This window comes from Eschrichtius robustus, chromosome 6 (assembly GCF_028021215.1).
Source record: "Eschrichtius robustus isolate mEscRob2 chromosome 6, mEscRob2.pri, whole genome shotgun sequence".
Classification (NCBI taxonomy): Eukaryota; Metazoa; Chordata; class Mammalia; order Artiodactyla; family Eschrichtiidae; genus Eschrichtius; species Eschrichtius robustus.
Window position 1 is genome coordinate 78,097,961 of NC_090829.1, and position 27,001 is coordinate 78,124,961.

The 27,001-nt window shown below is 50.2% G+C and overlaps 1 protein-coding gene across 1 annotated transcript in view; it reads right to left on the reverse strand.

Moving 5' to 3' along the window:
- Positions 1-26,769, reverse strand: part of PDIA5 (protein disulfide isomerase family A member 5) — a 90,954-nt gene extending 64,185 nt beyond the window's left edge. Inside the window, exons 1-3 of the mRNA XM_068546617.1 lie at positions 26,597-26,769; positions 5,608-5,734; positions 2,594-2,681 (exon numbers count right to left, since the gene is read on the reverse strand). Of these exons, the coding sequence (XP_068402718.1) occupies positions 2,594-2,681; positions 5,608-5,734; positions 26,597-26,647 (266 nt within the window). The 5' untranslated portion in view covers positions 26,648-26,769. The remainder of the gene's footprint in view (positions 1-2,593; positions 2,682-5,607; positions 5,735-26,596) is intronic.
- Positions 26,770-27,001: the final 232 nt, after the last annotated feature.

A 27,001-nucleotide genomic window follows, 5' to 3' on the forward strand; every position in this document is an offset into this window, starting at 1 on the left:
TCATCATCCATTATAGCTCCATAATCCACCTACCCATCTAAACTTTGAAAAGCTATTTAATATTGCAGTTTATACTTCCTCTTAGAGGCATAAATTGAGTAGCAATTATGCGAACAGTCAATCCTTTTGTCTTAAGGTTACCTCTTTTAAGCTCTAAGGTGCCCCCCTAGATTTTCATTTTAGAACATCAAAAGTCACAGGATTATTTCTCCCATTTGCACTTTTATTGATTCCAGACAGCATGTCTCCAAATGAGTCCTAAATTCTATTCTTCTTGGTCTGTCTTCACACACTAACCCCGGCCCCATAAAGTCCTGCCTGTCCAGGGAGCAGAACGGGACTACCATCTCCATACCCATCGGCCAGATGACCCGAGGGGCCCACACCACAGGGAGCTGCCTGCAGGGAAAGCCAGGGCACTTTAAAGACCTGCTACTCTGAGGTCTCTGCCCCAAATTTGAATTCGACCTCCTCTGTGAAGTTTCTCTCTACCTTTCCAGGCAGAACGCAGTGACTGTCATCACCTGGCTAGGTGTCTGCTTCCTCTCCTCCTTGCACACTGCGCTCCTCGAGGACACTGTTAGCCATGTGTGTACCTCAAAGCACAGAGTACGTGCTCGGGAATGTCTGCTGAACGGACCCAGGTGGATGGCGCAGTTAAACGAAGCTCTTCTGCCCACTTCTGCCACCTACAAGCCTGATGAGAGCTCCCTGTGATGAGGCTCTGTCAGCTTGGCAGGACTGATGTCATCTTCGGGTATGCAGATTCCAAAGCACCCCGTCCCCTCTAAGAGGCTTTAGCACTTTGCCAGTCACACAGATCACTCCTGGTAAAATATGGGAGACAGAAACACACCTGGAAGATAAGAACACTTCCAGACCAACTACGAACTAGAAGTAACCAACAGCTACGATCTCGCCAACTGTCTAGTAAGCCGTCTGTTCCATTTCGCTGGTGTTTGAATCAATTGGGATGCATGAGGCCAGACAGGCACGTGTGTGTGTGCATGCACGCGCATGCACAGACACAAACACACACACACACACACTCACACACCCTACAGCAAACACCGACTGGCTAAGACTTCTTCTCCTGGTCTCATTCAGTGCTTTGTCAAAATATGAATCTCCTTCAATTCTCTCCAACGATGGGCAGGACCAGCTTGAGGCTATCAACTTATAAAACAGTTGTGTCCCAGAAGTTCATTTGCAAAATAGCCACTTAGAATGAAGAGGAAGAAGATTGCACTGGAGTGGAGTCCATAAAAGCTTGCTGAACCCACAGGGTAGTAGCAGAGCTTGTGACTCGGGCAAGGACAGAGACAGTAAAGGTTACGAAGACCTTTATGGGCCATGCAGGAAAAGAACTGCCTCTTTTCCCAGGAGAGCCCACCTCGTCCCCGTACTAACAAGACTGAAATAGCGCCTATGCTCCTCTCCTCTCCTCTTCCCAAGCCCACACTCCCGATAAACCCCAAGTCCAGGTGAGGAGTGGCTGGGCTCAGCGGCTCTGGAAACACCTCCTGTCCTTGGTCAAAAGGACACGTGAATGCTGGTACCCACCAAGTGCAGCGCAGTGCCTTGCGTGCAGCCAGTGCCCAACAAACGTGCAAAGAACAAACCTATTCTTCCCGACCTTTTCCGTACGTTTCACTGTCTATGTGTCTTTGCTCTGTTTTTGCCGATCTATGCCCAACTGGGAGCTAATTATGTGACAAAAGGTGTGTGTATAGAAATCCCAGCAGCAAAAGCACTGAACACAGGGAGATGTGGCAATTACTCCTAACGACTGAAAGGAAAGGGAAGCTGAGCACACCGTGGACTCAAAACTCCCAAATTCAAAAGCATCAGAGGAATTGGAGCAAGAGCCCCCTTCGCCACACTCAGCAGCAGCTCTCCCTCCTGTGGGCCGGCGCTTGATTCTGCCACCGCAACACCGACAAGGAAGTCTCCGGGAGGGGCAGGCGAGGCCGGAGGAGAAGGAGCTCACGGCATCATCATCAGGACACGTGGGGGTAGGGACGCAGGCCAGAGGAGAGAGCCGGAAGGACTGAGGCACCTGCCCAGGACTGACACATCTAATGGAGCCACCTTGGGAGCCAAGGCAACAGACAGGTCGTCAGCTGACTCCACCGATTTTGCACCGTGGGCACTGGAGACCTCTGTTAAGGGTCTGGGCTATAGGCAAAGCCCACAGTTCTTGCTGCAGACCCAATAAGCAAGCCACCCAAGTGGCCCTGAAAATCATCTTGCCTCTTTGGGCACCAAGGCCCCCTCTGCCACCCACTGAGAAGGCAAAATCAAGTGACACATGACAACATGAGTAAAAAGTAAAAGCACTACAGAAGAGGGAAGAAGAGGGGTGGGGCCGGAAAAGACAGGAGCGGGAGCCACACCTGCCCCTCCTCCAGCCCACAGCGGTCCTGCAGCATTGCTGGGCCGGGGAGGTGGGGGGCGGGGGGTTGGTCCTTCTGCAGCCATCTCTCCATCACATCCCCTCTCCCAGAGTATCAATCAGGAACAATTCCCACCCCACCCACCAGAGCCCACGCCCAGCCCTCCAGCCACCATACCCCACGTCCCCAGGACATACCCACAGTCCACCCAGCAGATGGTGCCTTGTCCTTTCACTGCCTGGGCCACAGTAGACAACAACCTGAGATGACTTTCAGCTGCAGCCTCTGTGAAAAAACAAAAAATTAAACATCTGTACCCACGTGCACCATGGCCTCCCCTGCCATCTTCCCTCAGGGGCAGGGAAGGACGGAGACCAGTCCTCACCTAGAGGTGAGGTCCTGAGCACCAGTTAGAACGCCGTCCCTGTGGCAACAGTTCTGTAAGAACAGCCCAGCTCTTCTCAGAAAGCTCTGCTCCCGCCATCCTCACAGACGCAGAACCCTAACCCTAACCCTAACCCTAACCCTAACCCTAACCCTAACCCTAACCCGCCTTCAAGCCACACCTCACGCCTCACTCTTCCAAGGATCTCTCGGCTGGATCCTCAACTTCCAGTAGAACCTCTGACTCATTACTTTTCTGGGACACATTTTGAAAATTCTATAACCGAACAATTACAATTCTATAACTAAGCAGGGACCAAGTCTGCCGATTCCACACTGGTCTGCCCTGGTGTCCAGCCTGGGAGCTGACAAGGGAGGCACCAGACCCTTCCTTCACTTGTGTGTCACACACTCACCTAGGGACTCGGTACAACGTGGTGATTTAATGAGGTTTACGTGTGACACTAGTCTCTGATGGACCGATACTAAATGTACCCAAGTCACTTTCACGGCCCTCTTCCCCAGCACTGGCAGTACCTTGGGGGACAGCTGCAGGACCGTGGACTACGCCTCAGGGCCAGGCGGATGAACACGAGAAAGGAAGAGGCTTTGGGCCAAGCCCCTGGAAACTAGGAGGGCGGGCGCTTAGAAACGGAGCCTCTGTGGCCGGGATTTCCACGCTGCCAGCCTGCGGCGGTCCACTGCTGGGTGGCTGTGGCCAGGTGTCACCTTGCCCCGTCACCCCTGTGAGCTCCCTGGAAAGGGCCTCCACGCAGACACTATGGAGAGCGCAGGCTGCCTGCCGCCTTCCCCCAGCAGAAACCACACAAGACGTTCCAAAGCCAAGCAGAAATGATATGTGAACTATCTGCCTCCTCAGATCTCCTTTTCTAGTGTGGCTAGCGGAAGCTGTTTGTGAACACAAAGCATGCTGAGCCTTTCATGCAGCGAACAGAAAGCATCCTGCAAGAGCCGTGCACGGAGCTACCCGCAGGACGCCCTCCCAGGAACCCCCCCCCAGGCCCACAGGAGGAGGGGGCGCAGCCGAGGTGGGAAAGGCCGCCCCCACCCTTCCAACTGGGCTCTGGGAGGCAGGGGAGGGATGTAGAGCCATGTGAAGCCCCTCCCAACCCTGCCTTTCAGCCGTGGAAGGGAAGGCACTGGTTGGAAGGGGCAGGGGGGTGGGGGGGAGAAGCCAGTTACCGGCGCTGCTCCCAAACCCCCTGGAGGTCCCCAGTCTCAGGGGCAGGGCTGGGCAAGAGGCAGGGAGGCAAAATCACCCAGCCCGCGACCAGCGGTCCAAAGCAGGGAGAGGCTGGGCACACGGGCAGCACTGAGAGCTCCACTACCAAGAGGCAGAGACAGAGGCTGGGCGAGGGCCCAAGAGAAAACAAGAATGCTCCCAGCCCTGCCTCCGGCCCCTGCAAGCCCTGGTCTAGACACCTCGCCTTCCCACTCTCTCCCTTCCGAATCCTTTCCCGGTGGCGAGCCTCCTGTCGCTGCAGACTCAGAACATTTCTCCGCGCGCTGCAGCAGAGGAAGCGAGGCAGAGGCAGCAGCGGGACCAGCTCTACCACCCACTGGCTGGTAGACCTCAGATCAGGCAGCTATTCTCCCTGAACTCCAATTTCCTCCCTCAACTGGACATTACCCGCAACCTCATAGCAAAGCGGCAAATGAGAGCGTGTCACACAAGTTCCTGTCAGGGTCCTTCTAAGAAGATGAGCTTATGTGAGAGGACCTACCCAGGGAAGGAACTGAGTGAGTCCCTGGAGGGCACTGACGACCCCCCAGCTCCGGGAGCACCCAAGGGGGCGGAGTCATGCTTGTCCAGGGCCCTAGACCCCAGGCCTCAGGAGCAGCTCTGCTTTTCCCCTGCCTCGGTTTCCCCCTATTCTCGACAGGAAAGGAATGCTAGTCACACGCTGGGCTCCCAACAACAACCCCAGGAGTGTGTGCCACGCCCTCAGAAGGGCAAAGAGCAGCAGGTGCCCGGGTGCTTGGAGGATGCAGGCTTCAGGAGGGACTCATGTTCAAAACATCCATCAGTCCCCCATGCCAATGGGAGCCGAGGAGGAGCTGCCAGGGAGAGCTGTGCCCGGAACCAGCCCAGCCACTGGCTACTGCTTCTTCAGGGCACCGAATACTTGGCATTCTTAGGAGCAGCGAAAACACTTAACTCTGCTGGAACAGCATCAACAGTCAGACGTTCAAAGTCGCGGCCAAGAGCTGAGCAAACCTCTCCCCATCCGTGATGCCCTCGCCAGCTTCAAGGTCAGAAGAGGCAAACCACTAGCCCCACCCCCACTGAAGCCACCCTGTCCTGAGCGTGGAGCCCACTCCAAACTCAGTCTCTTGTTCTGACCCCAGAGCAGGACAGACTGGGGCCAGGCAGGGCCAGGGCTGCCAGCCTGGGTGCGTGCCCCCAAGCCTGGGACCAATTCAGCTGGCGACAGGTTGGCCCAGTCAATGAATCAACAGCTCTGGCGAAGCACGCCCTGGCAGGGCTGGCCGTGCTGTCCAGAGAGCCAGAGCGTCCATGCCGGGTGGTCACTGTCCTCTGTCCTCCTTCACACACACGTCCTCTCCCTCCTGAGGTACTGAGGGACTCCAGAGGGCTTTTTCCTAAGAAACACTGGTAAAAGGGAACTGAAACGCCCTCTTAGGGATCCAAAAGCAGCAGAACTAACACCCCTGCATCTTCTGATGGACCTTCCCTGAGCGGTTTTTAGTCCTGGGGTCTCTGCCTCCCACTTCTGTCCCCGCTCCTTCCTTTCCATCCCGCCGCATCCCTGACGATGGCCCCAAGGCCAGGAGGGGCACTCACCAGATTTGGAGTAAAGCACCAGTATGTTATTCCGGGTCCTGAGAAGTTTTTTCAAGTCCTTGGGGTCAGAGATTCTCTCGATGAGTGAGGAGAACTTTGTAGAGGACAGCCACGTTGGCAGGACCACCTGGGGATCAAGGAGCCAAGGACCGTGAGTCTCAGGTCCCAGCTGGGCCTGAGCAAGAAGGGGTGCCCCAGATGTGCTGCCTCTAGGCACAGTTGCCTTGGGAGGGATAAGGCTCACCCCTCCTTCTCTCAACTCTACACCTGCCTTTCACCTCATCCCCTCTCCAAATCGCCCCCCTCCCACAGGGACTCTTCCGGACCACTCCCAGTCGCCAGCTCACCCTTCCTCTTCTTTATGAAGCCGTATAGACTGCACAGGTACATAAGCATACTGCATGGACATTCCTGCCACCCTTTCAATCAAGACCTCTCTGGGAGGTCAATGTCTGTACCCTACACTGCACCCAAACACCACACACTGGAGCAATGTGAAAACTCCATCCCACCTAGCAGCACCAAAGCCCCAAATCCACAGGGAAGTACGATCACCTCTTAATGTGATCCCATTTAGGATGGGAATGGATGGGTGAGGGGTTTTCCACTTTCCCCACTTAGCCAATGATCTCAGGAGATCAGCCAACAAGAAACAAGCCAATTCTCCCAGAGAAAACCCTAAAAACCTTGGGCCGTAGAAGTACCAGGCACCTCCGCAGGCATGATGAGAGGTCGGCTGAAAGCAGGGGCAGGGAAGGGGAGGTTGTTAAATCTTTGAACAAAGAGCTGTCACACAGCAGATCCCCTCACCCAGCCCACACAGCCCCCTGCCTAGCCTGCAGAAAACACAGGGGTTACCACCTACAAAGACTGAATAAGAAAAACTCTGCCAGGAGACACCAGGCAAAGGTGGGAGGGAGTATGGACAAACTGAACCTTGAGATCACCCATCTCCCCTAAGCCCCTAACCCCCAGCATCTCCCTTCCCTTTTCCAGAATGTTGCCAATCGGATCCCCCCAAGCAGGTTAGAGAATTTTTCTCTAGGTTAACTGAGGAGCATAAGAAAAACAACCAAAAGATTGTGATTTGGAGACTCTTCCAATGAAACAGCTGACTTCCCATTCAAATACCCACTGTGAGGCCCTCCCAGTAAACAAATGCCCTCCACCCCCTCCCCACACTCAAGAGTCTGAAACCCACAGCCTATGTCTTGATCTTCATTACACACAGATAACCAAGATTCACCAGACGTCTGAGGGAAGCCCTCAACACAAAGACAGAGATGAGAACAAAACAATGGAAAGATGAAACTTAAAAGGAACAGAAGAAAACAACTAAAATTATTATTCTCAGAGAAATAAAATGGTGCATCCATTAAGACAAGAATAGAATGCTATGAAAAAGGAATAGTCAAAGAGAGTGATGAAAACCTCCTAGAAAGTAAAATCCTCACAGAAATAAAAAATTTCAATAGGGCTGAAGGTAGAACTGAAAAAACTCCTATGAAATAAAACAAAAAGATCAAGAAATAAAAAGCAGAACAAGATAAGAAAAATAATAGGTATTCATTAAGTGCAAGAGCCAAATTAAAGGAACTAAAGAAAAAGAAGAAAACAGAGGAAAAGAAATTACCAAGGAAATAATTCAAGAAAATATCCCAGAACTGAAGGATGTGAGTTTCCAGGTGAGAGGGCCCAACATCACCAATTAAAAAAAAGACTCTCACCAAGTACATCACTGAAAATTTTCAGAACACTGCTGACAAAGAGGAGATTCTGAAAGTTCCAAAGGGAAAAAAAACAAAACAAAACAAAAAAACCACCACACACAAAAGATCAGGGGTCAGAACTGGCATAGGACATTTCACCAGCACACCAAAAGACAATGAAGCATTGCCTCCACAATTCCCAAGCAACATGAGTTCCAACTGGAATTCTATAACCAGCCCAACTACCTGTCAATTGTGAGTAGAGATTGACTCAGACAGACTTAAGGTCTCAGATGTGAAAAATTTACCACCAAATTTCCCATTCTCAGGAAGCGACTGGAACTCATGCTCTACCAAAACAAGAAATAAATAAAAAATGAGAAAGACATGGAACCTAGGAAACAAAGGATCCAACAGAGGAGAGAGGCAAGAAGTACCATGTTGATGGTGAAGAGAAGCCCCAGAACAAATGTCCTGACCCCACGGAGCAACCAGCCCAGAATGGAACAAGGACAGAGGACAGAGGAACGTGGTCAATAAGAAGAGGCAACTACAGATTATCCGATATGCTTGATCTTATAGATCAGTTAAATAATCTGACGGAAGTCACACAGCTAATAAGAAGCAGGTCCAGCATCTGAACCCCAGTCTCTCTATTTGACCCCAGGCCCTCTCATGCCACTGCCTCTTTGTAGCCAGAAGTCTCGCATTGAGTCTGAGCTCTACCACTCAATAGCTAAGATGCCCGGGCAACATCACTCAACCTTTTAGACGCTTAGTTCTTCGCATCTGACGTGGAGAAAATGATACCTCCCTCATGGGACAGCTGTGAGGATGAAATGGGGTAACTTATCGAAAATGCTTTATAAATCATAAAGCACTCTAATAGGATCAGTTACCGTAACATATAACACAAATTTCCATCTCAGCAGAGTAGAAGATGGAAATGTGGCCATATTTTAGTGTTTCTAAATATAATCTGCCATTGGATGCAACTTTACCCTTCTCCCCAGGGTAAAACCATCAGGAGGAGTTGTCCAGGAATGATTTCTCCCTTATTCTGCCCCAGCAGGGCAGTGCACAATGCCTGAGGACCCCCTGCCCTCATACAGCGACCTTGAGAGCTCACCAAAAAGTTCATTCCACCTTATTATCACGTTATTCCATTGCTCCCAGGGAGCTAATGCACTTCAGACTAAAAGGTCCATAGCACAGTGCACATGGTTAAAGAAAAAAATAAAAGAATCTGTTGGAAAAACATGTTGACACTGCTGTTTTAAATCCTCAAATAACCTGGCCAGTCAAGAAAAACAATTACCCTTGCCCAGTGCCTCAGGACTCTGACCCGAAGACCAGCTCTCCTGAGACTGGCCGGCACCTGCACTTCTGGACTGGGAAGCAGGAAAGGGGAAGGGAGGGCAGGCCCAGTGCCCACCTGCCTGGGTAGCACAGCAGGGTGCAGCTGGGCCAAGCGACAGCAAAGTGTCTACAGCAAAAACCACAAGAGCACCAAGTTTCAAGGCTTATCCACAGCTTCCTTCCTAGAAAGCCCAGAGAATCCCTCAGGTCATCTAACCAACAGCCACTCTCAGAGTAAACAAACCACTTTTCAGCCAGCCACCAAAGCCTCTGAGCCAGTGTTTACCCTCACACAGCAGAGAACTTCAGCTCTGCCAGAAATACAATGATGCTGGGGCTTAAACTCACGGTCTGCGGCCGGCCTGGTTAAGAACCCTTTATGGAGGGTCCATCTCCTCCTCATCTCGTCCCATCCCTATTCCACCCCCTAGACTAGGAGCACCTGGCCCCTTGAAAGCCCTTAGGAGATGTGTGTCCAGCGTACTAAACATGACAAACACACTGGCTGCCACACTCTGGAGCTTTGCAGAGGTACCCCGCTGGGAGCATGTTACAAGGTGAGTCCGTGACAGCTCTCAGGAGACCCAGAGGGACCACGGAAACCAGACAGACCCAGGGCAGTCAGGGAGGGTCTGGGCTGGAGAGTGGTGGGAGAGGGCAGGTGGGGCCAGGCTGGGGTGGAGGGTGGGGTCTTGAAAGCCTGGCTCAAGAGCCCCATCTGGCCCCATCTCAGACTGGACAGTCATCAGAAGGCTGGAGGTGAAGGGACCTGCTGGGTGGCTGCCCAAGTGGAGAGAAATGGACCACTCCAAGAGCCTCAAGGGAAAAGCAACAGAACTCAATAACTATTCATATGTAAGCAAGGAAGGAAGAGAGTAGAGGCTAAAATGACCCAAGGATTCTGTGCTCAGAAATGGAACAAGAACCAAAACTGGAAGAACTGGGAAGCAGCAGCAGAAGAAGAGGCTTCTGTCTTATGTTGAGGAAGGTGATAATAAGCTTAGGTGCAGATATGTGGACAGGACGCCCCAATGCAGCTGGCCTCCAGGCTGGAGAGTGAGCCTCGAGGTCAATGAAGTCTCAGGGGTCGGGGTCCAGAGGGAGAAGTCAGGAAACCCCTCAGCTGAGGAGGAGGAGGAAGGACCAGGAGAAAGGTGGGAAGAAGGTAGGAGGTACCACAGACCTGGTACCTGGTCAACACAGACCAGGGAGGAGACACACAGGAAATCAGGTGTGATTTGCAGGCAAAGGTCAGGGCCAAGTCCCCAGGGATGTTCCGAGAGCATTCTGGTGATGGGAGGGCGGCCGGAAGCCAGGCTGCAGAGAGGAGCACACCCCACGCAGGGGGGAGCACAGGTGGCCGCAGGGTCGGGAGAAGGATGGGCTGTCTCCACCTAAGATGGGGAGCTGCATGGACATTTGTGGGCACTGGAGAGGCAGGATTTGCAGGGAGAGGATCTGAAAATTTGGGAACAAGAGGAAAATAGGATAGGTAGATCCAGGGGGAACCAGGGGACTTTGGTGTGCAAAGAGCTAAGATGCTCAGTGTAAGATCTCTGAGAGAGGAGGGGGAAAGGCCCTCGTGTCTGGCCTTAGACAGACCCTCACCTCAGCAAGCAACCACAGGGGCAAAGGGAGCATGGCCCTTTCCTCCCTCCCCTAACCCCAAGGGGACTCTCCTCTAGCCACTTAACATTCTCCTTTCTCCTCCACTTCAGTCGATTTTAACCTTTCCAGTGTGCACGCTCCTTCCTTTCCTTAAGATACAGCTCCAGTAAGCCTTGGGTCTCCTTGCCAAGAGCCTTCCTGCAGACTTCATAAGGCACAACCCACAAACCTTGATAACAACAATAACTAAGGCAACTATAACAACGTTAATGATGCACAAACTCTCTGCTTTGTCAGGCCCTCAGGGGGGATAGGGCAATGTATGAGAAGGAAGCCAGCCACCTTCCGAGCCAGCCATGGAACTGTTCCTGGGTTCCGCAGGCTCTTTACATTCTAAGTCTTTCCCTTTGGAGGTAGAGGAGAGAAAAAAAATCCCCTTTGTTCCCTATGCAAACTCCTTGTGACTTTCCCCCATAATTGTTTTCTTTCTGCCCCAGCCTTAACAGTATTTACATCAGGACTAAGCTACCCCATGGGCTGGGCTGAGATCCATAAAACCTTTGCCTGGGTACAGGGCAGAACACTGCCAGGAAGGACGGCTCCCTTCCTCCACTGCTGGGGAATACAGGCCCCCAAAGCCAGGTCCTGCTTGCATCAGAGAGTCAGTGCCCCCACCCGCCCCCCGTCAAAGTACCGGTCCCCCCAGCCTCCAACCCCTGTCATAGTACTACACCCGCCTCAGAACACCGGGCCCCTCCATCAGAGAAGCAGCCCCCTCCACCCCGAGCCCCTTCCCCCATCAGAGTGCAAGGCGCTCTGCAGAGCCCACTCAGGGTGCCTGGCATGGAAGTCCTCACCTCCACCCTCCACCACGGCTGCAGGCAATGAGGTCGAGGACACTGGCTTCTCCCCCTCACCTTCCAGACTCCCTGCAGTGCTCTCCTAACAGGCGTCTGCCCGGTTCAGGGACCGCCAGACAACGGCCCTCCAGCCTGGAGGCTCACGCTCCTCTCCTCCCCTCATGGTTTCCCACCCCTCAGACACCACAGAAAGAGCACTGCTTCTGGAGTCAGACAGACCTGGGGTCAAAGCCAGGCACTATCACTTAGAGCTAAATGATCTCAGATGTTACGAGTGTCACTTCCCTGCCTATAAAGTGGAGAAGAGAATACTGATATCTGCCTTGCGGGGTTGGCTGAGGATTAAAGGAGGGGGATAAAAGTACATAGAGAACCTAACATAATGCTTGGCACACAGTACACGATCATGGTAATTATCTGTATTAGTACCCTTAGTGAGACAAATCACAGAGCAAGGGCAACAGAAGAACCGGCACCACCTTTTCCTCTCCAGGGCCCTGCCGGCAATCAGGCAAAACAGCACATCCAGGCAGGAAGAAATGTGCACGTACACACATCCAGCATCAAAACCTCAAATGATCGCCCATCTGCACAGCAAGCAACAGGCCACACAGCACGTGGAGGACGGGCCTTCTAGGTTTTGTGCCCATCTGCCCCTCACAATAACCCGATGAGTGGGCACTGGCCTCATCCTACAGATGAGGAAACTGAGGCTCAGAGAGGTTAGCTTACTTACCAAGGTCACACACAGTAGGTCAAGTTGCAGAGCTCGGGCCTCCCAGGTCCTGGCCACAGGTGTTTGCTTCCCTCTACCCCACAAGCTCCCTGGACTCACAGTGACCCAAGTGGACCACCTTCCCAGAAGTACCTCCTTCCCAGGAGCACCTCCTTGCCCAGCCAGGCCCATCAAAGCAGCCAGGAAAAGCCCAAATCTTCCAGAATCCCCTGGCAAGGAAAGTCCCAGCAGGGATTTACACTAACCCTCTGCTTCCCGCAAGCCTAGAGCACCCTGCTGTCGATCACCCTTCTTGGGACCCTGGGGCAGTCAGCCCAGATCTGCCATTAACCAGAGGTGTGTACAGGGGTCCGGGCTCCCTTCTGCCTCGCTGTCCCTCTAACACACCACACTCACAAGTTCCTCTCTTCACTTAACCTCACCCACCATCACCACCAGCCTAGACATAAAGAGTCATATAATTCTGGAAAATAACAGGGAGAACAGTCCTTGCCACATTACACCCTCAGCTTTAAAAAGCTCCAGATCTCTGGGGCGCATGCCAGCACCCTCACATTCTCTATAGCCCGGGAGGCTGTCTGTCATTATAGATTCACTATTCAATGCAGATCATGAAGCCAGAGGTATTCTATTATGTAAAAGCAACTTGCTAAAGGAAGAAGAGTTGAAGACAGAAGGTTAACATTAAGGAAAAAGGGTGGAGGTGGGACTTGACCTTTTTTGCTCTGTCACCTGAAAAAAGATACCCTTCTTATGTTGGGAACTGTGAAGAAACTGGTTTAATTTAGTGTAGCCCACATTTTGCTCAAAATAGTTTTGAAATGTCAGAATCTAAGTCTAGACTCTTAGGAAGCTGGTGGTAAAGGGATCTGGGAATAAGGTTAAAAACAGACGACCTGAACCCAAGGTCAGAGAACTCCAGCTGGCTGAGTATTTGAGAGCTAGAGGTTTGGTAGAAAGAGTCAGAGACCCAAGTTTTGTGCTGGCTTTGATATTTACTGACTATGTGACCTTGGACAAGCCATGTCTCCTTCTCTGCTCCTTTCTCTGTAAAATGAAGGGGTTGAAAGTGATTTCCAAAGTCCCTTCCAATTGTGATATTCTGCAAACCTAGTTTCATGACCAGTACCAGAGAAGTACGGTGAGGTTATTACACCTCATGAAGGAACTGCTGAGTTGCCCTGGGCATGTGGCCACCCACATTAAGTCAAACCTCTCAGTCTTCCTTGCAGCAAGTGCCCCTGGCATGTAAACAGAAGTGTTATGTGGCAACTTTTAGGAACTGTCCCTCATAGACACCTGGTATGAGTCTTCTTAGCCTCTTCCTCCTTCCTGCTTGCTAGAATTTGGAAAGATGGCTGGAACTCAAGCAGCCACCTTGAGACAATGAGGTAGAAGGAGTTGCTAAAAATGTGGAGTTATCAAGATAGAAGGTACCTGGGACCCTGATACCACAGAGGGATATACTGGCCCTAGAACACCCCTTTCCAGCTTCTATGTGAGTGAAATAAACAGTCGCTTTAAGGCACCATCATTCTGGGTTTTCTGGCACACATGCAAATAGATCTTGTGTGCCTACTGAAACAAAAGCTTTAACTAGAAAGAAATACTAACATCTGCTCCAGTTGGGATATTTCAAATCATTGAATCATGCATTATACTTTAGATAAACTGTTACAAGGAAAGAGACAGTGAGACTATCAAGGATCTGATTTACTGTGTTCCTCCTAATTACCCGAGTTGCACTATGCCTGTTCCTAACAGTATCTTGGTCACTTGGTGACAGCTACCCACACATGAAAGGAAAATTAGCTAGTAACTCTCCAGTTTCCCCACAACCTCAGCCCTTTATTAGTAAGGGGACCACTGCAGGCCACCAGAAGGCCAGGACATTCCTTGTAGTTCACAGGCTTGAGCTGGGCTGGTTGGTTTCCCGGATACAAGACTCTTCTCAACATTCCTCACATGCCATCTCCAGCCTCCAGGTAGCCCTCCAGAGCCAAGGCCTCAAAATCTCCTGAGGCTGCGCAGTACAGAGGAGCCTGGAAGGCTGTGTAAACTAAACATGTTAATACATAGAAATCTGTGTCCTACCATTTCATTTTGGATGGCTCCAGTCATTAGAAAGTCAAATTCCTCCCCCTCCCAAGCCATTCTGCCAGCCTATCACACTCTGAAGACAGCAAACACATTACCTCTTAGGATTCTGTAGGTGCAATTCCCCGATTCCTCATGTGCCCCCAAGCCCCTCACTGTCCCGAATGATCTGCCCTAGACACCGCCATGTTCCTGGTTCCCAGAGTGACCGACCCCAAGGCTGGGAGCACGGTGGCAGAGCCTGAAGAGGGTAACGTGCCATATTACACTATAATTTACTTCTGGAAATAAATACCTATGCTTTCATAATTCAAAATACAGGAAATTAATCTCAACACAAATCTTGATTTTTGGATCATGGTTTTTTTTAAAAAAATTGAGAAACACCATTACTGAATCTCTTAAAATATGGCACCCAACCATCATACAGTGCTGGCAAAAGCCTAAACCAGTACAATTCTTTTGGAAAGCTATTTGGCACAATTAATCAAGTATCTTAAAAGTATTTATGCTCCTCGACTTGGTAACTCTACTTTTGGGAATGTGTCCCGAGGAAATTAGCAGAGATTCTGACACATACATGACTTGCTCGGTCCTACTCATGAGTCAAAAATTGTAAACGACCTAAATATTCAACAGCAGGGGAATGGTTACTTAGAGTAAACCACTCAACAGAATAAAACGTGCATTTAAACGATGTTTTCAAAGATTGTGCAATGAAAAGATATTTTTTTAATGTTAAGTTTTTAAAAATAGAATTCAAAATGTACATGGTATGATTACAACTATACACAAAATTATGCTCAGAAAATGACTGGAAGAAAAAATGCACCAAAGTAAGGCTTTGTCCTTGTGCATATTTTTCTAACTTACCATAACAGGCATGTCCAATAGAAATACTTAAAGAAAAAAATTTACCATCATTTGACTACCGTCATGGAAATAATTAACAATCTCAAAGTATTTCCCCACCACAAGTAAATATAACTCTACAGTTGAGAAACCTGGCAGAAACCTCCTCAACTAAGGGACCAACAATAACACCACCAGTAATGGGTCAAATCAACTTATGTCTCCTGATACAATGCACTGAAGGGAAACATCATCCAAAACCAAACTGAGGGACATTCTTCAAAAATGCCAAGGTCCCGAAAGACAAAGACTGAGAAACTGGCCCAGATTAAAGGAGACTAAAGAGATATGACAATTAAATTCAACATGTGATTCTGGATGAAGTCCCAAGCCAAGTGCTACATTCCTGACTTTGATCATTGTACTCTGGTTATGTAAGAGAATGCAAACACTGAAGTGTTTATGGGGCAAAGGAGAGTCATGTCTGTAAACTTTATATATGCAGAGGGAGAGTATGATAAAACAAATGTGATCAAATGTTAATATTTGTGGAATCTGGCCGAAGGGCAGATGGAAATCTTTTATATTCTTCTTGCAGCTCTTCTCTAAGGCTATTTCAAACTTAGAGTTAGGGGGAAAACACCTAACATAAGACAGAAAAAAAAGAGATGCCTAGAATACAACCAAATACTGCCCCCACCTCTTCCACAGGCTTCCTGAAACCCTCGGCCATCTATCCAGTGTCACTGGCACTTCCCCACGTAAGAGCAGTGCTTATCTGCCCTTCTTCACTTCCAGCTGACTGACTGCTCACTCCCCTGCACACCTGACATTGTGTAGTTTTTAAATAAGAACTATTATACAGAATCTGCAAAGAACTTTGCATGCAACACATACCTAGAATGGCTTTGATCAGTGGGGGGGAGAGAAATGATAATTTTTAAATACAGGTAATTTATGCCCCTTAAATAGGCAAATTTTAAGCATCTGTCACCGAGCACTACGGCTAAATACCCTCTTCACAAGGAGCTAAGGCCTAACCTCAAACCTAGTTTGCAGATTTCACCACTGATATTTCCCAATGTTCAAATAAATGTCCACCACCCAGCAGGCTTTGAAGTAAAAACGAGCACCGCCTGGATGGCAAGTGTGTGTGTGTGCGTGTGCATGTGTGACAGAAAGACAGAAGTCTGGCCCTGGGATGTGGACCCCTGACTAGCTGCAGCTGAGGAGCTAAATGTGCTTAAGAAAGAGAGAGAAGTAGGAAAGTGTTTGGCTGGCACAGAACCCAAGAGAGGATTCTTTAATCCCTACATCGAGGGCCTAGCGATGCAGCCATGATAATGATAAGAGCTGCAAGTACAGAGTGCTTGTTGTGTGACCAGGAGCCAGCTAAGCTGCTCATGTGACTATCTAGTTCATTCTCTGGGCAAGGGAATTAAGTAGGTACTTTCATTATACCTATTCTATGGATAAGGAAGCTGAGACAAAGGACAGTTAGAAACTTGCTCAACGTCACTCAGCAAGTAGGTAAGAGAGCTGTGACTCAGACCCAAGATGAAGTGGAAAGACCGATTCCTAGAGCCACACACGTCTCACCGCTTGCTCCTATAAAGGAACAGCCAGCTGCACGTCTTATATTTTGCTTCCTTTAAAAGCCACACCTTATACGTGGGCTACACAGTTTTCCCACCTGTTTCCACAGCACAAACGTGGCTGTCAACAAGGGACAGTTCAGAGGCAGGACAACTGATCTGAGAGCTTATGAAAACAGGTTTTCTTATCCTGAAATTGCAACTGCAGTGCATTTAACCAGGACTTAAGTCCTAAAGCTTTTAATGTTGTGGAAAACCTCTTCTAGAGCCAAGAGGGCTCTGGGTTGCTGCCAGCCTGGTGTGCCAGGCCTGCTAACGAGGAAGAGCTCGTGGAGGAAGCAGAGAATTAGGTAGCAGGGACGAAGGAAGATCAGGTGAATTCCCACTCCGGAAACCCAACCCTGCCTCAAAGCTCCATTAATTGAAAAGAAAATAACAATTCAAGTGCTCATGACTCATGAGGTACATCTGTGCTTTGACATACAGTATCTCATTCAATCCCCTAAAGCTGAGGGTCTAAACCGGCGTTTTCTACCCCTCTGGCCTTAATCCAAGAGCCAAGTCATAAAATCACTTCGGTGGGTTACCACCAGCATTTTTTTAAATAACATTAAAAAGGAAACATCCGTGCTTCCCTGGTGGCACAGTGGCTAAGAATGCAAGGGACATGGGTTTGAGCCCTCGTCTGGGAAGATCCCACATGCCACGGAGCAACTAAGCCCGTGTGCCACAACTACTGAAGACCGCACGCCCTAGAGCACGTCCTCCGCAACAAGAGAAGCCACCGCAATGAGAAGCCCGCGCACCGCAACGAAGAGTAGCCCCTGCTCGCCGCAACTAGAGAAAGCCCGCGTGCAGCAACGAAGACCCAATGCAGCCAAAAATTAATTAATTAATTTTTAAAAAATTAAAGAAAAAAGGTAACATCAGTCTGTACCATAAGCAGCAAGACTCTATTTGGTGAAAAATCTGCATCTGTTATGTTCATATAGACATATATGTACTTGGTTATAATGTAAAATGCAAAATTGTTCTTCCAGGAGTTGCAGTAAAAATGTTTGAAAAACTGCTATAAACAATCTGTGTGGGAGGTGGTACCATCCCCACTTTAGAGATGTGAAAACTGAGGTTCAAAGAACTTAAGGAATTCAACTTGGGTGAAGCCTAAAACGGCAGAGCCGGGACTCAGAGGTCTTCTGGGCACAGATTAGAAGCTCTTCTCTTTGCCCATCAATGTGCACACTTCCCACTGGTATCCCTCGAGGTCTCTCCACTCCCCAGAGCTCCACCCAGAACAAGACCCGAAAGGCCAGCAAGTCTGCCTTCCCTTCCAATCTAGCTACTGAGCACAACCAACGAGAAAGAGCTTTGATGACTGCCTGAGCCATCTTCCCTGCTACCTGCTTGTGCACACTTCCCTAAACGCCTGCGGAGAAACGCAAAAACGGCACATGCTCCAGTCAAGTGACGCCTCACAGTGTCACTAGTGTGTGTGGCTTGTAACATGGGCAGAAGTTGTGCCACACCCCGCGGCCCAAAGCTGCAACCTTGGCTGGCAAAATACTGTCCATCACGTAAAATTAATGTTAACTTGTAAATGCCTCCGGTTTGTAGTTGCACAACAGCAATAAGTATAAGCTTTTAGGAAATACAGATTCCTGGGCCTTCCCCTTGAAGAAAATCATCTCGTGGATCTGGAGAGCCCGGGAATCCATTTTTACGCATACCCACCTAAGGCGGTTGGATTCACAGCCAGGTTGGAAAGCCCTTATTCCATCTTTTAAAAACCCCCTCCCTGGACCCCATACCACTCCCCTCTCCCTCACAGCCAGAATGTTCCATCTCCCTCCCCGCCTTCTACCCACTCCTCAGCATTGTCAGAGCTGTCCCCCCACCATCAAAGAGGCTCTTGGTGGAGGTTCAGCAATGACCTCCACACGGATAACCCAACGGGCACCTCCATTTCTCGTTTTGGTCAGCCTCTTGAACCCAGGCGGAACTCGCTTGGTCTCCCTTCTACCTCTCCAGCCACCCTTCTTATCTTCTTTGTAAATCCACCTCCACCATCCTGCAAATGTGGGAGTTCCTCAGGGCTCACTCAGTCCATCTTCTCTTCCTGCCCCACACCCTCCCCTGGGGTCCCCCACCCGAGCAGCACCCCTAAATTAACATCCCCAGCCCAGACCTTTCTGAGCACCACACCCTCACATCCTGCTCACTCAGCAGCTCTTAAACCGGGGTCAAGTATAATTCTCAAATGTTAAAAACCCAATTCTCATACAAACAGAGACTGAGCATATTTCAAAGGGTTATTAACTCATTAATAAGGGACCCACTAAAATGACAAAGCTTGGTCAAAAGAGGATATAAGAAAAAAAGGTTAATAAAAAGATTTTAAAAAGAGGTTATAGGGAATTCCCTGGCGGTCCAGTGGTTAAGACTCCACGCTTCCACTGCCGGGGGCCTGGGTTCAATCCCTAGTCGGGGAACTAAGATCCCGCAAGCCGCGCAGCACGGCCAAAAAAAAAAAAAAGAAGTAGTTATAAGAAACTTACAAGTGGTCGATGAAAAAAAGGTATGATATGATTGCTAATAGAGATACTAAGCTGGTTAATATCCTGAAGGATCTCTCTTCTCTACCAAACAGAAATCATTTGCATCCTTTCTAACTTTACAGAGTATGGGTCCTAAGGAATAATAAACAAAGTGACATTCCCTAAAGTACTGGATACCGCTGAGGTGGGCTTCCTAGACAATGCTCCAGTGTGACATTAGAAAGTCACTAGATCATCTTTTATTTCCAAGTTTGGCGATAATTTTTCTTACACTAGGGTCTATGAATTTGGATGGGGAAATATCACATCTTTATCCTCACTAATGTCACTGAAATTTAGCCTTCCCTTTATTATGAATGTAGGTAACTAATTACAGTAGCACTGACAGTGTCTGTGACTTTGTGACTTTGCCACCAACAGAAATCACATTTTCTCATCACAAGAGGATTGCTGCAGATATCTTGAAACACTGTCTATGCTTATCACTACTTAAAATTACAGAAATTTTCAAAGTTGCCACTAGATCTTCTTATATGATGCATTTAAAAAAATACATACTATTTTGTCACAATTTATTATATTTTAATAACTATATTTCAATATCACTGGTTTCTTTTGTAATCCTATGCATTCTGTTTTATACATTTAAAAACATTATTCTAAGAAAGGGTCTATAAGTCTTCAGAGGGGCCTTTCCTGACTCCCTGCAGTAGGATAGGGACCCCTGTTACACATTCTCTTACCACCTTATCTTCCTCCTTCCAGCACTTACTACCTGAATCAAATAATAAATTAGTGGCTCTCTCACTAGGCAATGGGAGGAAGGGATGGTGTCCATCTTATTTATATTTTGTCCCCAATGCCTTGGCAGAGTATGTCTGGCTCATAAAATACTCTCAAGAAGTATCTGTTAAAAACAACAAAAAAGGGGCTTCCCTGGTGGCACAGTGATTAAGAATCCGCCTGCCAATGCAGGGGACACGGGTTGGAGCCCCGGTCCGGGAAGATCCCACATGCAGTGGAGCAACTAAGCCTGTGCACCACAACTACTGAGTCTGCACTCTAGAGCCCGTGCACCACAACTACTGAGCCCACGTGCCACAACTACTGAAGCCCGTGTGCCTAGAACCCGTGCTCCGCGATAAGAGAAGCCAATAATAATGAGAAGCCCGTGCACCACAAGGAAGAGTAGCTCCCGCTCGCTGCAACTAGAGAAAGCCCGCATGCAGCAACAAGGACCCAACCCAGCCAAAAATTAATTAATTAATTAATTAAAAACGAACAAAAAAACAACAAAAAAGAAAGATCTGTGGAATAAATGAACATCTGTGACATGTGTAACATGCAGATGGTGGTCCATGTTTCTTTGAAACGAGGAGCATGTCCAACACTCTGCCCAGGACCCAGCAGGTCAGACCCCTTGATGACAGCAAACCTGCTTGTTCCTCGGGAGCCTGCCCTACTTGGCCCTATAACAGAGCTTTCCAGCCAAGCCCACATCTTGGCTCAGAAGCTAGATCACCCTAATGTTTTAAGCCCCAGTGTAAGGCCCTCGACCTAGATCTCCATTAGTACCTTCCACGGCAAGGATTAAAGGATCTGCTCACGAATTAAAGACATCTGCTCGAGCCAAGGGGTTAGAGGAATGGTGGGATTCTTTGGGGCGATGGATTCTCTACCCCTGCCCCAGCCAGCTGTGAGGAGTGGGGAACTCTGAAGCGGGGCACAGGCTCACCATCAGGCCATCTGGGAACAGAGTGCACATCCACCTGGGGGCTCAGTATGACCTCGGGGGATAAAGAGATGCAAAAAGGCTATTCTAACCCCATACTCCTTCTGAGTGTGTAACCCCGACTCCCCCCCCCCCCCCACTGCATGACTGCAAAGCTAATTATTTAGAAGTGGTCATAAACTGGTGTGTGGAAAGAGGCCCGGCTGGACGTAGCTGGTCAGAGGGGACAGGTATCTAGAGCCATGCAGGAGGGTGATGAGAAGGGCAGGAAGGATGGTCAGTGAGCGCCTGACTATGGCCCCTACTCAGGCCATCAGGGAGCTAAAGAGCAAGGTTCACGGACTCCCCAGGTAAATGGCTGGTGCGGCGATTTCAGAAAATAGCACCTGCCAAGGAGGCTGCTCAAACATTCAGGCGACCCACTCATCTGTCTGTGTCCTCCCCTTCCAGGCCATGACCATCAGTGGTCTCTCTCTTCCTGCTCTGTCCACCTACTCATTCCTCTTTCGGGGTAACAGTACTCAACCAGCTTACCTCACCCAGCTCATGTGGGACTCAAAACTACACAGGTGTGAAATATGTGGAAATGCTTTGCAAACTCTAAAGCCCTCTACAAATGTGCCACGTGTCTTCTACTTCTCGTTGCCGGGTCGAATGGGTAGCCAGAGGCCTGGGTCAGGGCCGCAGGATGGGCCAGGCAGGAGCAACAGAGCAGCCCAGTGAGCACAGGGCTCCTTCCCTCTCCCACTGAGACCTAGGACACCAGGTGTGGGGGAAGAGGAAGCGGGGGGCAAGTAAACCATGGAAGTCCAGCAACGTAGGAGAACTTAGGCTCTCCTACACCCCATGCGCACTCTCTGGTCCACTGTCACTTAGCCTCCAAAACCTACCACAATCACCAAGGGAGACACAAGAGCCCCATAGAACAAAACCACAAAGCTGGGGCGTACCTTCCAGGGCGGCGGTGTGGTTGGTATCTCCATTCTCAAGAGAGGATCCACTTTCAGAAGAAACGGGAAACACAGAGCACTTAAATCCTCAGTTCCTCTGTCCGCATGCATGCGTGCCCGCGCGCGCGCGCACACACACACACACACACACACACACACCCCACCCAGAGGCTCTGCAGCGGCCCAGTGCAGAGGGGCGAGGAGCCATCAGGAGCTCGGCTCCAGGGAACTGTGACGGGGAGAGTCCTGGCTGCACAGGCCCCCCAGCCATGTCTCGCAGCCTCTGCTCACACCCGCTCTGGCCCTTCACTGGCTTCCGGGCACCCCTTCTCCAACGATCTGAGGTGACTGCTGTGGCTCCTATTTATTGGGCACATCCACGTGCCACACAGTGTGCTGGGTGCTTCCTGTATTATTTCTGATCCTTTCAACTTTGCAAGATGGATATCATTACCACTACTGACAACAAGAAAATAGGCAGGGCCCAAGGTCACATAGCTCCTGAGTGTCTAGCTGGCTAAAGGCCCATGTTCTTTCTGTAACATCACACTGGACTACATCTTGTAGATAACAGAGAAGAAAGTAAGAGGAAGAAAGTGTTGTTTGGGGAAAATTAATCCAGTCTCTCCCGCTCCAACCCAACCCTCCACTGTGGCGTAACTGCTCTTGTTATTAAAAGGGCCGCTTTCATCATGTCTCTCCATTGCCTAAAGAATCAAGTCCCAAAAGCTTTGTCAGGCATTTAAGATTCTTTCCAATTCACTTTTCCAGTCTCGTTTCCCCAACCCCACACTCAAATCCTCCCTTCCATCCAGCCCGGCCCATCACTCCTCATTGCCCACGTTTCTGTCTTGGATTCCCTGCCTGCAACACTAATTCCTTCAACCAAACACAGACTGGGGGTGACTGCATGCCAGGTCTGGGTGAGGTGCTGGGACAGGGAGGATCCCCGCTGTCACAGAGCTCAGAGTCTGCCTTCTTTGTGAGGCATGAGCTGCGGCCCTTCTCTGGTCCCTTGGTGCCCCAGAGCGTGACCCTGGTCCGAATCCACAGCACTGTGTTTGCCACTACTACGGCACTCAGCCATTCCAACTCGTGTGCCAGTTCTGTTTTAAAACTTCCTCTGCGTTTATTTCTGTGGGAAATTAAACTCCAGGTTCCAAGCAGCATTATCAATGGCAATTAGGCTCTCAGACCAGCCCACAAAAGCCTATTAAATATATAGAGGTGTAGAACCTAAATACGTGTACATTAAAAGCTCTGCAGGAGAGACCAGGGCAAACGTCTGCTGCTTCCTGCACCCTTACCCACTGTGCCATCAAGTTCTGAGCTTCACGCCACCCTCTGGGGCAGAGGCCTGAGCAGTGGCTTGGGAGGAGGGAAACAGGTGGGAGCTGGCATGACAGAGATGGAAGGGGAAGAACGCTGATGTGTAATTCAGGGGCCTGGCTCCCATCCCCACTCTGTCTTTACAAACTAGGTGGCCTCAAGTGGGGTGAGTCCCTTCCCTCTCAAAGCCTCACTTTTCTCTTTTAAAATCAGGGAGCTGAGTTAGGTCAGTAGTTCTCAGACTTCTGAAGCTCACAGATTGGCAGGATATATTTTTAAACATGTATTTAAAGTATATGTTTAAAATATGTTTTAAAATATATAGTGTGTATTACATATATATTTTAAAATAAATTTTATCAATTAAAGGCTTTTTTAAAAAATCACAATATACTATCACTGCTTTCATTTTTTTCAAAAGGACACTATAAAGCACTCCTCCACCCCCTCCACCCCACCACATGCACTCCCTCAATATGGACACTGTGTCAGAGAAATGAAGTTTTTAAACCGGAAATATTTGGAATCGTGGAAAAAAAAAAGCCATTCACCATTGTTATTTTTCCAATTTGTCTGTGAACCAGTGGAAACTTCATCACAGCCCAGCTCCAGGCCTCAGCCTGACGCTGGAACCCTTGAGCTGGTTGAGGCTGAGTCCTCACCAGCTCTGACATTACTCCATTCTGAGCGAGCTCTGCATGGAGACTATACAACAATCAGCATGGATGGCCCTGGGGAAGGGTCAGCTGCAGGAAGGAGCTGAGTGGGACAGCAGGAAGGGGCAGTCGGCTGCAGGGGTAGGGACAGGACAGCCTGGCCTCCCCAGCTGCAGGCTCAGAGCAGAGACACCCAGCCTGGAAGGGCTGGAACTAACCTGCCCCAAGTGTTGACTGCCACTCTTTCCACCCCAGAGTGTGGAAGGCTGGGAGTCCCCAAAGAAACTTCTTAAAAAGTTCCTTTACTAACTTTTCTGATCAAAAACTAATGCACATTCATATAGAAAACTTGGGAAGTACCAAAAAAGCATAAGCAAAGAAGTAAGCAAAAGTCACCCACAACTCCACCTTCCAGAGCAATCACTGTAAACATTTTGATGCACTGCTAATCCCTCAAACACTTTTGTAGCTATCTTCAGCCACCCTGGGATTCGGTTTTGTATCCTGCTTTTCCCCTAATTATCACACTCAAATACTTTTCCATGTCCTTAGACATTCTTCATAAGCATCATAACATATTTTGATAATAAACCCAGCATTCTAGTAAATACAAATATTCTTTATAAACATTACTTTCCATGTTATGGATAGGGCCAGAAATCATTTAAACGTGCTGCTATTGTTAAGCATTTAAGCCACTTCCATATTTTTGCTATTGTAAAAAACGTGGTGGGTGTACACCCCTGTCCATGAATCTCTGTAGACCCCTTTACACTTCCCTGTATCTCTTGGGTCACAGCCCAGGGCTCTGCACGTATCTGCCCCCAGTAAACACTGAGTGGACAAAGAAACCCAATCCACTCCCAGGAGCTTCGGAACCCTTATCAGATGGACATAGAGTTTATATTTACAGAGGCCCACCCTGGTGTCCACCCGCCACTCATCACTGACCCTACACCTCAGCCTCACACCTTCTAAGTCAACCTTGGGCTTGGGGAAAGGAGAAAATGTCAATTCCTTGTTGAGGCCTCCCAGGTTCTAGGACTCTCAGCAAACCTACCCACTCTCTACACCTCCAGGTGGAGGGCATCAGCAGACCTCAGTTGCCTAGAGGACTCCCACACCCCCTCCTGACGGCTCAACCCACCCCTCAGGAAAGTCATGGCTGACCTCCCTCTAAATTAATGTATGGCTCCCCTTCAGGGGTGCTCCCAGAACTTCGAGTATCAGCACTCACTGTTCTGTCTTTATCTGCTCACAGGACTGACTCCCCTGCCCGACGCAGGGCAACACCAGAGGGCAGGAACAACGTGTGTTTTGCTCCCTGCCCAAAATCCAACCCAGGGCCAGCCAAACAATGGGGTTGATAAATAAATGTTTGCTGAATGAAACTTCTTTCTCGTCTGAGTCTCAAGCCTTTTATTTTCACAGGAGGGAGAGGAAAGGGGAAGAAGAGAGGAAAGTAGGACCTCCTAAAACAGCCCAAGTGCAAAGACCTGACAGGGGGTGGCACTGGAGATGGCCCCCTCCGCACAGTCCAGCAGTCCTGCCTGGCCTAGAAACCAGCCCAGACCAACCGGCAGCAGGAACAGAATACAAACAGATCAAACACACCTAGATTTGGCGAAGTGACACTGTCCCACTCCAGTCTCGTTTCTCTCCAAGAGAATGGTCAGATCTAGAGGGGCAAGGACCTTCCTTTCCCACCCATTTTCATACAACTAGAAAATACAGGGCCACTCCTCACTGGTGATCCCAGAAGGGCAGGGCATTGAGAGATGGAAGTATTTAAAGCAACTCAAGCCACACTCCATTTTTTCTCCTCACGTTTCGTCCAGCATCCTTGCCACACCCAAAAGAAAAAAACTGGAAAATCTGGGTTGGAGAGAGTGCCAGCAGCAGGAGGTTCCCTTCAGGAACTTCAGGAAAAAAAGGAGCCAAGACTGTCCTAAAATAAGGCAGACCAGAAGTTATACTACAGGTGTGGAAGGAGGCCATATTATCCTATCACACACCCACAGCAACACCAAGGCCAAACCCGGGGCCCTGGGTGCTGTGGACACACCCATTCCAACCTCTCTCAGGGATGCCCTGTGGCATTCCTCCCCCCACCCCACAAGGGTAGCAAACTCCTCCGGAGAGCCTGCACTCCCATCACCCTGGCCCACCCCTTCTCCACTCCTGTACGGTTTTGCAGCTTAGAGCTACCTCCTTTGATTTCTCATCCGACCCTCCTGGCAACCTTGTTAGAGTGGTATTTAAAGCGTCCCAATTTCACGGATGAGAAGATTAAGTCAGGTACATTAAATGATAGGCCACATCACAAGCCAGAAAGTGGCTGAGGTTCCAGCCAGCCTCAGTTGGGTGAAGGAGCTGAACTCCCCCGCGGTGACCCCACCCGGCCCCGCCAAGCCTGGCCGGCGGGCGGGGATCCACGTGGTCACTGGAGGTTCGCGGCTGCTCAGAGCCGAAACCAAGAACTAGGTGGCTGGCTCTAAAACAAGGTTTCCGGCAGTGCTGGTGGCAAGCACCCCCTTCTTACCCCGTACTCACACAGGTGCAGGGCCCGGAGTCTGGGGTGCAGCACCCCCGCAAGCCGCCGGCGTCCGGCCCTAGCTCGCGGCCGCCCCCTGACCTGCGCCCCTGCAAAGTTGTGTCCGCGGCGCAAGCCCCCCACCCCCGCGAGGGATCGCCCAGCGCCCCCGGGGTCCCCCACCCCGGGCTCCTTTCGACCTTTGAGCCCCGGAGCACTCCGCTGGGAGGGCACGGTGACCGCCCCGCTGCCTCCCCCGCAGCCACCGGGTGCCCGCCTGCTCGGCACGCACGTCCCCACCCAGGCGCCCGGAGGCGTCTATCTCCCCGCACATCCCGGGAGGGCCGGGAGCAGGGAACTCGGACCCTCGCCGGGCGCACGTGCCGTCCCGGCCCGGACCCCAGCGCCACAGCCTCACCCAGACCGCCAGCAGCAGCAGCAGCCGCCACGCCGGCACGACCCGCGCCATCCCCGCCGCAGCTGCCCACGGCCGGTTCTGGTCCCCACTCGGGCTCCCGCGACCGCAGCTCCGCCGGGGGCAGCCACCGCCGCCACTTCCCAGCCGCTCCCCGCCTCCGAGTTCCCGGTGCCACGTCTGCCAAAGCATGCGCACCGCGCTGGCAGAGCCTGCCGGGGAGAAGTGCGTGCTGGGAGTTGTAGTTTGCAGCATGGCTGAGCAGGGGTCCGCGGGTGTGAACTTGGCCCCCAGGCCAGGTAGAAGCGTGAGTGGAGTGCGACATGGTCAGGGTCAAAGAGTAAGGGAAAGCAGTTAATTTGGGTGGCTTGCTCTGTGCCTAGAACTTTAGAAACAAGATCTCCTTCA